Here is an 18,339-nt window from a genome sequence, read left to right as displayed (position 1 = left end):
GAGGTTTGATGGGGCTCAGCCCTTTTAGAGAGGAGAAAAAAAACTGTAAAGGGGATAACTGTTACTTTAAGAGAATACCCCTGGGGATATATACATAAATATATGTGACAATGAGTGGCGGAAAAATGCCATTAAGAGTAAGGGAAAACATAGGTAGAACCATGAACATATGATGTAAAATAATACATAGAGGAAGATACTTAAATGTAAAAATTAAAAATGCATAGAACCTTATGCTTTCGGCTACTGAACGTGCAAGAGAAATATAATAGGACCCCGTGTGTTAGATTAACTAAATGCTAGTGACCCAGCCGTTCGTATGTGTTTCGTCTAACGAAAGTGAGAAACAGGCGAACGTAAGGTGAGTATAAGCGTTCGGTAAAATTTTATTAACGGAAGAAAAGAATGAAAGGCGTGTGTACTCTGCGGTCGGCTAAAACCGCCCAAATGCAGAAGTACACGAACGGCGGATAACACGAACAGGTAAGTAATATATCTAGGGAGCCTATCCCTGCGTTTTTAGGCCCGAACGTGGGAAAGAGCCGAACGCTATTTCCCACGTTGAAGCTTACGTTTGCGTGCCGGTCTCGTGACCGGAAGCTTGACAGCCGGGTAGCGAGTAGGAAATGCCGTGGGGCAGCCGGTGGATGAGCCCGGAAGTCTGCGGTAGGTGCTGCTGGAGGGAGACTGTTTGCTTGATGCAGGATTTGGCGGGAACAGCTGACCGGAAATGCAGGTAACTATGGTGACAGTCAAAACAGCTTGAACGGCAAAGGTAAGTAGGGGGCAGGGTTTATAAAGGGTCATAACACCTCTTACAAATTCAGGCCAAATGGCCTTCCAACATATGTATATTGTAATATTTTAAACAATATATTTGTAAAACAAATTAAAAATACAAAATACTCACCAGTATGAGAGGTCGGTCTGGGAGAATAAAGGATAATCACCAGGATTAAGAGCAATGTTTAGGTAATAATCCAGTTACTTTGGATATAATAGGGAAAATCCAGAAGGTTTGTTAAAGTCCAATCCAGTCCTATCAGTAAATCAGTCCATAGGAATATCCAGGAGAATGGTTAAGTCCAATCCAGTTCAGCAACTGTAAATCAGTCCATAGGAATATCCAAGAGAAGGGTCAAATCAAATCCAGTTCAGCAACAATTAATAAGTATATAAGGAGAATCCGTAAGAAGTGTCAAAGTCCAATCTTGGTCAGTAACAAGTAATAAGCAAATCATTTTAACTAGGATTAAACTTTGAGGGGAATTGGAAGAGTCACTGGGACTTGGTAGAAAGGTACCTGTAGCAGAGTAAATAGGTGTCTACTGCACACAGGTAAAGACACATTAATTGTGCACTGAGACATTGAAGTTGAAGGTTTAAATAGGTGGATCCATGAACGTCAATTAGACTCTTAAAGTGATAGATTGGAAAGTGAACCATTTAAAGGAACCGTTACACACCCTCACCCATTGATTGTGTGAGTCATCATACCATTTTCATTTGACAAGATATTCAAGTCTACGTTAAAGAATTTTAGAATCCAATATCTGCTCAATTTCGTATTCCTCCTCATCATTTACAATAGGTTGGGGAGGAGGAATGGTAGGTGAAGTATCATCAGTAAGGTAGAGGTTTAAAGGGGATGAATGGAATACAGGATGAATTCTTAGATTTTGATTTTGAATTTTTAACGGCACTTCATGAATTGTTCAAAAAATTCAAAAGGACCAAAAAGGTGGAAGATAGTTTTTTAGATGGAGTTTGAAGTTTGAGGAATCAGAATTTTATCAAGCTGAAAATTTTTAGAGGTAACAATTTAGGGTTATAGCCATAATTGGAATAGAAAGGAGATAATTTTGTTGATGTTTGAATGTTATTGTTGTATAAAAACTCAGCAACAGATAATAGGGAAGTCCAAAAGTCCAATTATCCTGTTGGTGAGTGGTGTAAATACAGAGATATTGTTATAAAATACAGTTTAATCTCTTACTTTGCACATTTGTTTGGGGAGGAAAAACAGTGGATAATTTATGTTCTATTTGTAGATTTTTTGTAAATTCTCTCCAGAAGAGAGAAGTAAATTGAACTCACCTCTCTGTAATAATCTCCCCAGGAATTCCTTGAAGACAGACATATTCCTTTATGAAGATTTTAGCAAGTGAAGATGCAGAGGGAAAAGAAGGAAGGGAATGAAATGAACCATCTTTATGAGATGGTATACAATAGTAAGAATATAAGTATTACCCTCCGACAAAGGGAGGTCAACAATAAAATCCATACTTATGGAAGACCATGGACGAAGAGGAGTTGGGAGAGGATGTAATAGGCCAAAGGGAGGAGTGGAAGTTTTTTTCTTCCTTTGACACTCCTCACAATTTTTTCAATACTTTTGTTGGATTTGGGCCACCAGAAGTATCGTTTACATAATTGAATTGTTGTATTGATCCCTGGATGACCAGAAAGAAGTTTGTCATGAATATAAGACATTATTTTCCTTCTTAAGGGGAGACGTACATATAAAAGAATACCTTTGTACCATAACCCATCTTTCTTGGTTAATTTAAGATCAGGGGAAGGATCGTTGGGATAATAGGAAGTCGCAATTTCCTGAGATAAAGAAGTCATTAAACCAATTATGGTATCAGAGTGGAAAATAGCATCAGATGTATTCTTAATAAAGCATCAGCTTTACCATTTTTATTACCTGGACGGTAGTTCAGGATTTAACCTTTTTACTTATTGTCCTATAACTTGCACAAAAAAAAAAAAGCAAAAAAGCATGTAAACACTGGGTGTTTTTAAACTCAGGACAAAATTTTGAATCTATTTAGCAGTTTTTTTAATTACCGTATATACTCGAGTATAAGCCGACCCGAATATAAGCCGAGGCCCCTAATTTTTCCCCAAAAAACTGGGAAAACTTATTGACTCGAGTATAAGACTAGGGTGGGAAATGCAGCAGCTACTGGTAAATTTCTAAATAAAATTAGATCCTAAAAAAAATATATTAATTGAATATTTATTTACAGTGTGTGTATAATGAATGCAGTGTGTGCGTATGAGTGCAGCGTGTGTGTATGAGTGCAGCGTGTGTGTATGAGTGCAGTGTGTGTATGAGTGCAGCGTGTGTGTGTATGAGTGCAGCGTGTGTGTGTATGAGTGCAGCGTGTGTATGAGTGCAGTGTGTGTGTGTATGAATGCAGTGTGTGTGTGTATGAGTGCAGTGTGTGTATGAATGCAGTGTATGAATGCAGTGTGTGCAGGGCCGGTGCAAGGATATTTGCCCCCCCCCCATATGTCCTGACCTCCCCTCCTCCTCCCTCAGTGGTCCTTACCTCCCCACCCCCGTGTTCCTTCACCCCCCTCCCCCAGTGGTCCTGACTCACCCCTCCCCTAGTGGTCCTTACCCTCCCCTCCCCTAGTGGTCCTTACCCTCCCCTCCCCTAGTGGTCCTTACTTCCCCCTCCCCTCCCCTAGTGGTCCTTACTTCCCCCTCCCCTCCCCTAGTGGTCCTTATCCCCCCCTCCCTCCCATAGTGGTCCTTATCCCCCCCTCCCTCCCATAGTGGTCCTTATCCCCCCTCCCTCCCATAGTGGTCCTTATCCCCCTCCCTCCCATAGTGGTCCTTATCCCCCCCTCCCTCCCTCCCTCCCATAGTGGTCCTTATCCCCCCCTCCCTCCCATAGTGTTCCTTTTCTCCCCCCCTCCCTCCCATAGTGGTCCTTATCCCACCCCCTCCCTCCGATAGTGGTCCTTATCCCCCCCTCCCTTCCATAGTGGTCCTTATCCCCCCACCCTCCCTCCCATAGTGGTCCTTATCCCCCCCCTCCCTCCCATAGTGGTCCTTATCCCCCCCCTCCCTCCCATAGCGGTCCTTATACCCCCCCTCCCTCCCATAGTGGTCCTTATCCCACCCCCTCCCTCCCATAGTGGTCCTTATACCCCCCCCCCCCACAGTGGTCCTTATACCCCCTCCCCCACAGTGGTCCTTATACCCCCCCCCCCCACAGTGGTCCTTATACCCCCTTTTTTTTATTATTATTTTTTTTTATTATTTATTATTTCTTATTTTATTTATTTTTCGTCCCCCCTCCCTGCTTGATACATGGCAGGGAGGGGGGCTCTCCTTCCCTGGTGGTCCAGTGGCAGTTCAGTGGGGGGAGAGGGGGGCTGGCAGAGCTGTAACTTACCTGTTCTGCAGCTCCTGTCAGCTCTCTCCTCCTCTGCGCCGTCCGTGCAGCTCCTTCTATCAGCTCACACTGTAAGTCTCGCGAGAGCCGCGGCTCTCGCGAGACTTACACTGGGAGCTGACCGAGGTGCTGAACGGACGGCGCGGAGGAGGAGAGAGCTGACAGGAGCTGCAGAACAGGTAAGTTACAGCTCTGCCAGCCCCCCTCTCCCCCAGGCTGTATTATGGCAATGTAAATTGCCATAATACAGACCTTGACTCGAGTATAAGCCGAGTTGGGGTTTTTCAGCCCAAAAAATGGGCTGAAAAACTCGGCTTATACTCGAGTATATACGGTAGCTTTTGTAGATAAGTAAAATACTTTCCAAGTAAAAGTAAAAAAAAAAAAACATGTTTTTATTTTCAATTTTTCACCATATTTTATCATTTAAAAAAAAAAAGCAAATTATATGAGATGATACAAATAATGGTATGCAAAGAAAGCCCTTCTTGGTCTGAAAAAAACAATATATAACTTGTATGGGAACAGTAAATGAGAGAGAGGAAAATTACAGCTAAACACAAACACCACAAAAGTGTTAAAACAGCTCTAGTCCATAATGTACAATATGGCCAAAACAGTCCGGTCCTGAAGGGGTTAAAGCCATTGGTGTTTTTCCTGTCCTATCGGCTGTAAGGGGAGGAGCTAACCGATTTGTATATGCAGCCATGATTAGCCAGGAAATATATATACATATATACACACATTCTGGTTGTTTTCATATATAGCGCCAGCATGATTCTGTAGTACCTTAAAAACATTCAAAAATGTTTACAAATATTAAAAAAATGTTTGAATATTATGACCTGAATTATATGTTTTTTTGTTATGTATTTGTTAAATTAGGTATTGTCTCTTATACACTGGTATGTGTAGAGACATTCTCTCTTCCTTTGTCTGCTTTTCTTCATTCTTTTCTCTTCATTTGCACCAACACTATTCACACACCTTTTCACCTTTTCACTTATATAACTGTGGAATTGTTTAGTTAGCTTTATTTTCATATACAGTGGGACCTACGTTTACAAACGACTCGGTTAACATAATTTTTTGGTTTACAAATGAAAATCCATTGAAAATAATGCCTTGGTTTACACATTTTTATCGCAATACAAAGCAAGTTTTCCCAGGATGCATTGCACCTGGGAGGTTTATAGCACCGCCCCCTGCATGCTGGAGCCTGTGGGTAGCACATGGCGTCGAGTGTGGAGTTTTTGGAGGTGTTGGAGCGGCTTTTGCATCAAGTTTTGGAGCCATTCTGGAAATTGTTTGCAGTTGTTTTGGGTCTTTTTGGTGCACTTCTCAAGCAGTGAAAAGGTAGGGAACTGAGCTTCATCGTTTGCATGCCTTTTATTGTGTGTTCTGCATTGTGGGTTGGTTTCCATGCCAGCTCATTTTGACTTTTTTTATGACCTCCAGAACGGATTAATTGGTTTTCAATGCCTTCCTATAGGAAACCATGTTTTGGTTTAAAAAAAATTAGCAATAAAAAACGTCCCGGAGAACACATTAAATTAATAAACTGAGGTCCCACTGTACTCTTAGCACTACTTAGTATGACACTTTTTACTTTTCTTTCACACACAGACACTTTAACATCTCTGATCTATTTACATCTTTTTCATCTCTTCATCTACTCAATATTTAACTTCTGACACTTCTTCTTTTGCTTTTTTCATTAGATCGTTCTCTGTACTAATTTTTCTATTTGTTTACTTCTAGTTACATAGTTACATAGTTACATAGTTACATAGTTACATAGCTGAAAAGAGACTTGCGTCCATCAAGTTCAGCCTTCCTCACATATGCTTTTGCTGTTGATCCAAAAGAAGGCAAAAAACCCAGTCTGAAGTGCTTCCAATTTTGCAACAAACTAGGAAAAAATTCCTTCTTGACCCCAAAATAGCAGTCAGATGTCTCCTTGGATCAAGCAGCTATTAGCCCACTAATTAGAAATTGTATCCCTGTATGTTATGTTTTTGCAAGTATTTATCCAATTGCAATTTAAACATCTGTATAGACTCTGACAAAACCACCTCGTCCGGCAATGAATTCCATATCCTTATTGCTCTTACTGTAAAAAAACCTTTTCTTTGCCTTAGATGAAATCTCCTTTCTTCAAGTCTAAATGTGTGACCTCGTGTCCTATGTATAGCCCTGTTTATGAATAGATTTCCAGATAATGGTTTGTACTGGCCCCGAATATATTTGTATAATGTTATCATATCCCCTCTAAGGCGCCGTTTTTCCAAACTGAAGAGATTTACATTTTTTTTACCTTTCTTCATAACTAAAATGCTCCATTCCTTTTATCAATTTTGTAGCTCGTCTCTGCACTTTTTCTAGTGCTATGATATCCTTCTTTAGAACAGGTGCCCAAAATTGCACAGCATATTCAAGGTGTGGTCTTACCAGCGATTTATAAAGAGACAAAATTATATTTTCATCTCGAGAATTTATGCCCCTATTTATACATGACAAAACCTTACTGGCCTTAGCAACGGCAGATTGACATTGCATATTGCTATAGACAATTTGTTGTCTATAACAATTCCCAAATCCTTCTCGTGTGTGGTTATCCCTAGTTCACTACCATTTAGGGTGTAAATTGCTTGTGCATTCTTAACCCCGAAGTACATAACTTTGCATTTTTCTACGTTAAATTTCATCTGCCATTTTAGTGCCCAGTCCCCCAATCTATCCAAATCCCTCTGCAGCAAGGCAATATCCTGCTCACATTTTATTACTTTACAAAGTTTTGTGTCATCTGCAAACACTGATACATGGCTTTCAATGCCCATTTCAAGATCATTTATAAATATGTTAAATAGAAGCGGTCCCAAAACAGAACCCTGAGGGACACCACTTACCACTTTTGTCCAGTTTGAAAATTTACCATTTATGACAACTCGCTGTACTCTATCCTTAAGCCAATGTTCTACCCAAGAACAAGAATATTCATCTAGACCAATTTCTTTTAGTTTGAAGACTAACCTATTGTGAGGAACCGTATCAAATGCCTTGGCAAAATCCAAGTAGATCACATCCACTGCAACACCCTGATCTATATTTCTACTTACTTCTTCGTAGAATGCAATTAGGTTAGTTTGACATGACCTATGTTTCATAAAACCATGCTCATTATTGCTAATAACACAGTTCTTCCCAATGAATTCCTGAATATTATCCCTTAATAGCCGTTCAAATAATTTCCCAGTCACAGAATTTAAGCTCACAGGTCTATAATTTCCAGGCAAGGATTTTGAACCCTTTTTAAATATAGGAACAACATCTGCCTTCCTCCAATCCTCCGGTACAATACCTGGTATAGGAACATGTTGTTTTCTTTTGATAGTTAATTCTTATATTATCTTCCTTGAGTATGGTTTTAATTCCTTTGCACTTTTCACATTTCACCTCAAGGCTGACAGGTTTCTGTCACCATAGCAACCTGATGCCATCTAGCTAAAGAGGTCATAAGGGACTACGTCATTACGCACGTAGGGGTGTTCCATTTGTTGTACCGGCAGCCGGCGCACAGCACTGGGCACTGTTGTTTCACCGGGTTTAGGGTAAGTTTAATTAATTATTTGATATTTGTTATAAATACTACACATTGTAAACTGTTTAGCATCTTGATAAAGGTCGGTTGTCGGCCCAAACGTTGATCTTTTAAATGTGATTGTGAATACACTTTTTTTTTTACTTTACAAAACCATTGAGTGCACTCATTGTTTTTGGTTACATTATTTGTGCTGGGAAGCACTCTGGTATTTCAATAGGCTGTGTGGAAGAGGGAAGAGTGCCAGAAAACTACAATTTGTAAATATATATATATGTTATATATATATGTTTTTGAGGTTGCAACGGAGGTAGAAATTGCATTGTTGCTAAATATTCTAAAGCACTTTGTTTTGTTTGTTTTATGCAATAGCACTTTGGAGGTAATGTTTGAGAGTCACAAGCACTTACAAGGGAATGGGATTCAGTTGTATTTTAGACTGTATTGTACAAAAATGTTTGTTTGTTTTGTTTACTTTATTCTATATACAGTTGCAAGAAAAAGTACGTGAACCCTTTGGAATGATATGGATTTCTGCACAAATTGGTCATAAAATGTGATCTGATCATCATCTAAGTAAGAACAATAGACAATCACAGTCTGCTTAAAGGAATAACACACAAAGAATGAAATGTTGCCATGTTTTTATTGAACACACCATGTAAACATTCACAGTGCAGGTGGAAAAAGTATGTGAACCACTAGACTAATGACATCTCCAAGAGCTAATTGGAGTGAGATGTCAACCAACTGGAGGCCAATCAATGAGATGATTTTGGAGGTGTTGGTTACAGCTGCCCAGCCCTATAAAAACACACACCAGTTCTGGGTTTGCTTTTCACAAGAAGCATTGCCTGATGTGATTGATGCCTCGCAGAAAAGAGCTCTCAAAAGACCTACGATTAAGAATTGTTGACTTGCATAAAGCTAGAAAGGGTTATAAAAGTATCTCCAAATGCCTTGCTGTTCATCAGTCCATGGTAAGACAAATTGTCTATAAATGGAGAAAGTTCAGCACTGCTGCTACTCTCCCTAATAGTGGCCGTCCTCTAAAGATGACTGCAAGAGCACAGCGCAGACTGCTCAATAAGGTGAAGAAGAATCCTAGAGTGTCAGCTAAAGACTTACAAAAGTCACTCCAAATGCTAACATCCCTGTTAGCAAATCTACAATACGTAAAACACTAAACAAGAATGGATTTCATGGGAGGATACCACAGAGGAAGCCACTGCTGTCCAAACAAAACATTGCTGCACGTTTACAGATTGCACAAGAGCACCTGGATGTTCCACAGCAGTACTGGCAAAATATTCTGTGGACAGATGAAACCAAAGTTGAGTTGTTTGGAAGAAACACACAACACTATGTGTGGCTAAAAAGAGGCACAGCACACCAACATCAAAACCTCATCCCAACTGTGAAGTATGGTGGTGGGGGCATCATGGTTTGAGGCTGCTTTGCTGCGTCAGGGCCTGGAAGGATTGCTATCATCGAAGGAAAAATGAAATCCCAAGTTTATCAAGACATTTTGCAGGAGAACTTAAGGCCATCTGTCTACCAGCTGAAGCTCAACAGAAGATGGATGTTGCAACAGGACAATGACCCAAAGCATAGAAGTAAATCAACAACAGAATGGCTTAAACAGAAGAAAATACGCCTTCTGAAGTGGCCCAGTCAGAGTCCTGATCTCAGCCCGATTGAGATGCTGTGGCATGACCTCAAGAAAGCGATTCACACCAGACATCCCAAGAATATTGCTGAACTGAAACAGTTCTGTAAAGAGGAAAGGTCAAGAATTACTCCTGACCGTTGTGCACGTCTGATCTGCAACTACAGGAAACGTTTGGTTGAAGTTATTGCTGCCAAAGGAGGTTCAACCAGTTATTAAATCCAAGGGTTCACATACTTTTTCCACTGGCACTGTGAATGTTTACATGGTGTGTTCAATAAAAACATGGCAACATTTCATTCTTTGTGTGTTATTCGTTTAAGCAGACTGTGATTGTCTATTGTTGTGACTTAGATGATGATCAGATCACATTTTATGACCAATTTGTGCAGAAATCCATATCATTCCAAAGGGTTCACATACTTTTTCTTGCAACTGGATGTATTACCTGAGTTGTGAACACTTTGTAATTTATTGAGAACATGAAATGTTTGCATTGTATTTATTGAGATATGAAAGGTTTGCATTATATTTATATTTAAGTACTTTATATTTAACCACTTTGTTATTCAGGTGTGTTTTTAAGTGAAGAAAAATGGAAGCTATAACATTTCACAAGGCTTTTTACATAACAGGTATTCTTTCAAGACTGCAGGCTCTATACTTGTCCTTCAGGTGCACATATTATGCTTTCAAAAATCGGAAATAGAAAGCATTTTGAATGTTACTACTTTGCAAACCATGATGAAATATTTTTGACTCATCATATTTTGACTTTCTGACACCTGATTCTTTTTTTTTTATTGAACTTAATGTTTGCAGGTATGGATCATTTAACTACTTTAATATGTAGTTCAGTAGAAAACAATGTTTTATTAATCTTTTTAAAATATTGTTAAAGTCTTTATTCTTCAGGGTGTAAAGAAGAGGATTCAACATTGGAATAAGTATGATATATAAAAGGGCAAAAAACTTGTCCTGCCCTGGAGAATACATAGATTTTGGTCTCATATACATACTGATAATTGTTCCATAAAATATAATAACACAAGTTATGTGAGAGCTGCAGGTAGAAAAAGCTTTATGTCGACCACTTGCTGATTGTATGTTTAGGATAGTAGAAATAATAAACACATAAGATATCAATGTAAGTATAAATGCACTAGCAGTGAAGAAAGTCCCATCAATGTAGGTACATATCTCAATAATAAAGGTATCACTACAGGTAAGTTTAAGCAATGGGGTTAAATCACAGACAAAGTGGTCAATTTGGTGAGAACGACAATATGAAAAATTAGCAATTAAAACAGTATGTGCAACAGGATCGAGGAAACCCATAACCCACACCGCAAGTACTAGTCGAACACAGTGCTTTGGACTCATAAGTATTGAGTAATGAAGAGGGTGACAGATTGCTACATAGCGATCATAAGCCATGGCAGCCAGAAGTAAGATCTCTGTACAAGCAAAGCACATGAAAAAATACAGCTGAATAAAGCACTCTAGAAAGGATATGGTCTTACACTGAGTGATGAGCATGGACAAAAGTTTGGGTAGAATGGTCGAGGTGTAGGAAATATCAATGACTGATAGGTTACACAAGAAGATGTACATGGGTGTGTGTAAATGAGAGTCCAAAATTATAGATGCAAATATTATCAGATTACTAAAGATAATGATGAGGTATGCTGATAAAATTGCAGTAAAAAGAGTTATTCGAAGATGTGGTGAGTCTGCAATACCTTGTACAGTGAATTCATTTGGATTGGATTCATTTATTGGCATCATTTCTAATCTTCTTCTCTACATTGCAAGACACAAAGATGCATAATGTGGACCAGTCACTTGTGACACTTTTGACTCATTACATTTACCTAAAAAGCTGTTTATCTATACTTTGCAGTTCTGTTGTTTCAAACTGTACAAGATGTTTGGAGACATTAAGTGAAAAATATATAATCAATTAAAAAGCCAAACACAAAAGATACATAGCAAACCATACAATCAATAAATAATCACCTTGTATTACTCTGTTTGAGGAAATGCCGGGTGGACTGCAGTGGTCATGGGGCAAAAGCCAACAAGGGAGCTCAAAGGATCAGCAACAGATCACAGAGGGCTTTCTGCCCATTATTGTTTGATGGGGAGATTAAATATCTCCCTCACTGGCCCAGCAAACTCTAATGGCAGGGGGAAGGGATTCTGTCAGCCTCTTATCTACATCTCTGCTAGATGCAGACTGTGTGTATCTATCGCCCGTGCTTCTCTTCTCCTCTGGCCACATGGGCAGACCATTCTGCATGGCTGTATTGCCTCAGTCCTTGGGCAGCACGTCCCGAATGCTCTACGTGGCCGCGCAGAATGAATATAACGCTTACCTTTGGTCTCGCGAACGGCTCCCTCTGCTGGTTTGTGGGAAGAAATACAACCCCTAAAAATAAAAGATAAAACCATTACGTCATTACCTTAAAGGGACCACGTTCCCGCTCTCTAATGGCACACGCCAAGGCTGCCCCATATTACCACATATTTTAATACTATGTTTAGAGCCTCTAGACAGACAACTTAAAGCTAGAACAAGGAATAGAGCAGCATTAAACAAACTAAGAACACTAGGATGAGAAGCAGCACACAAGTCAAACAACAATATACAGGTAGCGCCAAGAAAAATACTCCCAAAACAATAGTATATAACAATAAGAACAATAAAATCAATAATAGCAATAACAAACCCCACAGGATATAAAAACAGTCCACAAAAAAACTTAAAAGAATAAAAAATACCAAATGGTACGGCACAGTCTCAAAGGTGGCAATATATCTTGTCTAGTCCTTGTCTAGTCCTGGTATGGGACTTTCTTGGTAGCTTTGCTTAATAGCAGAATATGAAAAGGAAGCAAAAACAGAGGCAAAACAATAGTGCAACACGGTAGTACGTGGTAGGACAAACAATACTTAGATAAGATGTAAACTCACATATGGTAGAGCTATAACAAGCTCTAGGTAAAACAGCATGCAGTGGCATACAATCCCCACTTGCAGGATATCCCTCTGGTTTTGGTACACAGTAAAATGATGGTTAATCACAACTGGATAACGATGAAGTAGATAATATGGAATGACAAAAAAAGCAGCCAAGAGTGCTCTGTATATAGATAGGTAAGTATCAATAAGGTAAATAAAAATATTCTTACAATAAGGTAAGCAGACTAACCACTCTATGTATCAAGCCTGGGTGGTATAATACCATCTCATCCGTACTCTGTACCATCCGTACTCTGTCTACTCTGTCTTCTTCTCTTTCTCCACCTCTCACTAAAATTCTCAATCTCTCTCTCTCCTCTGGTATATTTCCATCACCCTTCAAACATGCAACTGTAACCCCAATTCTAAAGAAGCCCAATCTTGACCCTAACTCCCCATCCAACTATCGTCCTATATCGCTACTGCCTTTTGCATCCAAGATCCTTGAAAGAATTGTGTATGCGTGATTGACAGACTTCCTTGAATCAAACTCTCTGCTAGACCCGCTTAGTCTGGTTTCCGCGCTAAGCACTCTGTGCAAACGGCACTGACCAAAGTATCCAATGATCTACTCGCTGCAAAATCTCATGGTCACTATTCTATCCTAATTCTCCTTGACCTGTCTGCGGCTTTTGACAATGTTGATCATCAACAGCTTCTTCTCATCCTCAGCAATATCGGTCTACAAGATATTGTCCTCTCCTGGTGCTCCTCCTACCTCTCCCAGCGCTCTTTCAGTGTCTCTTTATCTGGCTCTGCTTCTTCTCCCCAACTCCTCTCTGTTAGTGTCCCTCAAGGTTCAGTCCTTGGTCTCCTACTGTTCTCCATCTATACTGCCTCCCTTGGTAAACTCATTAGCTCCTTTGGCTTCCAATATCATTTCTATGCAGATGACACACAAATCTACCTGTCCTCTCCTGGTCTCTCCCCATCCCTCTTGACTAGTGTCTCTGACTTCCTCTCTGCTGTTTCTAACTGGATGGCTGCCCACTTCCTTAACCCTTTAAGGACAAACCTCTGGACTAAAAAAGAATAATGACATGTCACACATGCCATGTGTCCTTAAGGGGTTAAACTAAACTTGACCAAGACTGAAATTCTGGTCTTTCCTCCCTCAAGTGTTGTTACTCCTGTGTCTGTCTCCCTCCAAGTCAATGGTGCTACCACCAGCTCCACCACGCAGGCTCGCTGCCTAGGTGTTCTCTTTGACTCCGACCTCTCCTTCAAGCCTCATGTTCACTCTATCGCCAAATCCTGTCATTTCCATCTCAAAAACATTGCGCGCATCCGCCCCTACTTAATGCCAGATGCGACTAAGGTGTTGGTCCTTTCTCACCTTGACTACTGTAATCCGCTTCTCAGTGGTCTTACGTGCTCCCAACTTGCGCCTTTACAGTCCATAATGAATGCGGCTGCGAGGCTCATCTTCCTGTCCGCCCGCACCTCCCATGCCTCACCCTTCTGACAGTCCCCACATTGGCTTCCTATAAAATATAGAGCTCAATTTAAAATTCTGGTTCTTGCTTTCAAATCTCTACATAATGCTGCTCCCACCTATCTCTCCTCCCTTATACACAAGTATGTCCCGTCTAGGCCCTTACGATCTGCTGAAGACTTACGTCTGTCTTCTGGCCGTACTCCCACCTCTGATGCTAGCCTTCAAGACTTCTCGAGGGCTGCACCGTTCCTGTGGAACTCGCTTCCCTCCTCCGTTAGATGCTCACCCAGTCTCCACTCCTTCAACAAATCGTTAAAAACACACTTCTTCATAAAAGCATATCAATTAAACTCTTAATAGCTCCCAACTAATTCCTCTTCTGAAACTGTCACTAGTCTAATACTATCCTTACCTTTTGTGTAATTTTACCCCACTCCCTCTAGCATGTAAGCTCATTGAGCAGGGCCCTCAACCCCTCTGTTCCTGTGTGTCCAACTTGTCTGGTTACAACTACATGTCTGTTCGTCCACCCATTGTAAAGCGCTGCGGAATTTGACGGCGCTCTATAAATAATATAATAATAATAATAATAATAATATGGAATGACAAAAAAAGCAGCCAAGAGTGCTCTCTATATAGATAGGTAAGTATCAATAAGGTAAATAAAAATATACTTACAATAAGGTAAGCAGACTAACCACTCTATGTATCAAGCCTGGGTGGTATAATCCCCACCAAGGATTTCTTTGGTTGGTTGTCCATAGTAGGTGATGGGTTCAGATGTCACGTAAAAGTATAAAAATACATAACAATACATTCTAAAAATACATGGCTAAGGCAGGTAGTGAAGTAGTTAAAATACTTTTTTTTTAACAACAGCATAAAAACCACAACACATTTCTCCCCTTAGGGCTTTCTCAAGTAGTAAAAAAAAACAAAACCCTTTTTTTTTTACCACTTGATAAAGCCCTAAGGGGAGAAATGTGCATTAAGAACATTCTGACAACAAAACATATACGGCTCTCAAATTTTACACATCTTTCTGCCATGGGCAGATCTTACATGCTTGGAAAACACAAAGGGAAGTCCTTAGCAGAACGCTATGCAAACTTATGTAACCTTGTGTGGTTTTCACTCACATTTCATTGAGCAATCTCAGAGCTCAGCTGTACTGCTCATGGACAGAAAATACCTGTCTAAGGATATATGATGTTAGGAACATAAAGTGCAGTATACAGGACATATATAGGAGTGAATACAAAAAAGAGATACTCCAATGGTGAAGTAAGTACTATTAGATCTATTTTCTGCCCAAGATCCATAAAAATTTAAAAAGGAAACTCCAGGATGACCTATTGTCTCCGGCATTGGATCTCTTCTTTCAAACTTATCAGAATACATTGATATTTTATTGCAACCCTACATCGTCAAAACAAAATCATACCTCAAAGACACCATACACAATTGTATGCGCAATTGAGTTAGCTCAATACAATGTGAGTGAAAACCACACAAGATTATCCACTACTTATTCACTGTACATACTGTACTGCACTATTATTATTTTTTTTTATCTCTGAGGTCAACTGTGTATACAACCCTAAAAGACCTGTGTATGTATAAATTTCTGTACATATTTTTAGGCGCAGTTTTTCCTACCTTTTTTACACCACATTCAAATGCCTCCACATCCCTAAATTCAAATGCCATCGTTACACACAAATCCACATCTACATTCACACATACCTACCCCATAAATAAAAACAAGCTTACATTCAAACACACAAACATTGCTAACAAACCTAGCCCTGTTAGCAATGTTTGTGGCAGGATAACCATTATGGGAATTATACGACATTTGAGGATCAACATTTTAGCCCCCTTTGTGCTATGGGCGATGGGCTATAAATGTCTTTCTCCAAGACCCTGTCTGTATTAGTTCCCCCACTGACTGTCACTTTACCCATTTTTAAAATCCAGATTGATGTGAGTGTAAAATCTCAAATTAAGCATTTTAAAACATTTAAGTAAACAATAAACAATACAGCATAAAGCTTTTAGACTTCTATCATTTTTTTCTGTAGTATGTTTCTAATAGTTTAAGATGTATAAGAATGCATGCATTGTAGATTTAACAGTAAGTACAAATTAATGATTGCAATACAGTTTGTGGGAATAGTCCATTTTGAAGGACTTACGAAAACATATTAATAGTTACTGTAATTTTCTTTTCCTGTTAAATCCATGGCAGCGTTACAAATGGGTAGCTCTTCCCTCTTTGGTAACAGGACAGTAAAAACAAACTTTAAAAGAAACCTATTCTCACTTGGCCCCCAGTCTAGTAAAAAGTACTCAGCAATAAATGAAAAAGGTGGTGAGACCTGATGCTGCCGTGAATTTATATAATTAAAGAAAAACATGCACAACCAAAATCAATAAAGGATCACATTTTATTTCAATGTAATATTTCATCTATATATACCTAAAATAATGGCAGATGTACCACAGTTAATCTGCACAATATACAAGTATCTGACAAATATACAAGTATCTTACAAATAGTTCAAAAAGTTAATAGTTGATTAATTACACAAGAAAATATAAGCAACAAAAGAAATATAATTGCTGTACAATATGACCTGACAAGTGTCCAGAGCTAGATACCCAACGTTTCAGCTATGGAGCCTTTTTCAAGGGTAAAAGCTAGTCACAACACTATAGGTATTTATAGGCATACAAACGATTAAGAAAAGTGGTGAGACCTCCCCCTTGTAGCAACCACACTGGACCCAAGTAAATTAAACACACGTGAGATACCTAGTAATGCAGGAATAAGCTCAACCCCAGGGTTAGAGATAATGTTCTGTTGCTATAGCAACAGAACACATCAACCAATATGCGCATATCTTTAAGTAACCACATTGCTAATACGTCTGCTGGTGACCCCCATTTGCAGACTCTTAAAATCTACAAAAATAATAATAAACCTGCTAAAGATCCGGGTATAAATCCGGATATAAATGTACAATAATCTTGTGTGCCGCAGTTTTGGTACAGAAGCCTCCACTGACCAATAGAGTGCATTGCGCATGTGCCATGGATTTAACAAGGAAAATACAATTATAGTAAGTATGAATACATGTTCCTTATTCCTGACCAATCCATGGCAACATAACAAATGGGACATCCCCAAGCTAATAACAATGAGAAAGGGAGGGTAAACAAAAATTACTTGTACACCAAAGTACAAATGCACTATACAATTTTCAAATGATTAACAAAAGAGTTTAGAACTCCAAGACCAAACTGTGAATCTTTAGAAGATCTAATATCGAGACCATAATGTTTTAACAAAAGTGTTTGTGGATGACCAAGTGGCTGCTTTGCAAATACTCTCTACTGGAATTCATGCTGCAGCTGCCCATGAGGATGAGAGATACCTAGTTGAGCATACTTTAATTACTACTGAAATTTTAACATTCTGGTACTCATAGGCTTTAATGATTGCTGATGCTCAGGGTGGGTTTGGATGCAATGTTTCCCTTTTTAGCACAACTAGGAATGACAAAGAGACTTTCTACATCTTGGTGCATTCTAGGTAGATAGAAAGACATCAGACTATGACCTGGTTATGCCATCAAAAATAGAAAATGAATCCAGGCACTCCAAATGAATTCCAACAAAAAGGCAATTTATTGGAACCAGCAGCTACAAAGCGACGTTTCAACCCCTAAGGGTCTTTATCAAGCTCAGGGGTTGAAACGTCGCTTTGTAGCTGCTGGTTCCAATAAATTGCCTTTTTCTTGGAATTCATTTGGAGTGCCTGGATTCATTTTCTATTTTTACTATTATATTTGGTCCATTTTGGTACTGGGACATATCCAGTGAAGCACCCTGGATTCCTTGGCAAGGGGTGGAGTGCACTTCCATCAATTTTCTACATTTATCTGGTTATGCCATCAGACCTAATCTTCTGTTTGAGGTTCTGGCAACATAATCTCTTGATTTGGATAGAAATTGGAGACCACTTTTGGGCAAAATTCTGATGCAACATGAAGTACCACCTTATCTTTATAAAACATAGTGTATTGGCTCAAACTAGAGAGGGAATGCAATTCAGAAGCTTGTCTAGCCGAGGTTAAAGCTACCCGTACAGGGGTCTTCAAGGTTAACAGTTGATCAGAAATTTACTAGAGAGGGTCGAAGTGAGAAGAAGACAAAGATTTCAGGACCAACAGCAGGGAGGCATCTAACCTTCATGACTGCCTTTAGAAAATGATACCTAACAGATTCCCATAAGGGCAGATAGTGTTGACATATGAAGATGGACTGTTCATAGACTTAATCCCATATCTATGCTTTCTTGTAGAAACTCTAAAATCTCAGAACAAGATGAAGATAGAATTTGACA

At 39.4% G+C, this 18,339-nt stretch overlaps 1 protein-coding gene across 1 annotated transcript; it reads right to left on the bottom strand.

The window, feature by feature from the left end:
• Positions 1 to 10,303: 10,303 nt before the first annotated feature.
• On the bottom strand, positions 10,304 to 11,254 carry LOC134574675 (olfactory receptor 5AR1-like). Its single transcript, XM_063433800.1, has one exon. The coding sequence runs from the start codon at positions 11,252 to 11,254 to the stop codon at positions 10,304 to 10,306; it is 951 nt and encodes a 316-aa protein (XP_063289870.1).
• Between the last annotated feature and the right edge of the window lie 7,085 nt (positions 11,255 to 18,339).

Source organism: Pelobates fuscus, chromosome 10 (assembly GCF_036172605.1).
Source record: "Pelobates fuscus isolate aPelFus1 chromosome 10, aPelFus1.pri, whole genome shotgun sequence".
In the NCBI taxonomy this organism is placed as follows: Eukaryota; Metazoa; Chordata; class Amphibia; order Anura; family Pelobatidae; genus Pelobates; species Pelobates fuscus.
This window is presented reverse-complemented; position numbering and strand designations above follow the sequence as displayed.

Excerpts from the sequence above, each read along its gene's own strand:
- LOC134574675 (XM_063433800.1), bottom strand. The coding sequence starts at position 11,254 with ATGATGCCAATAAATGAATCCAATCCAAATGAATTCACTGTACAAGGT.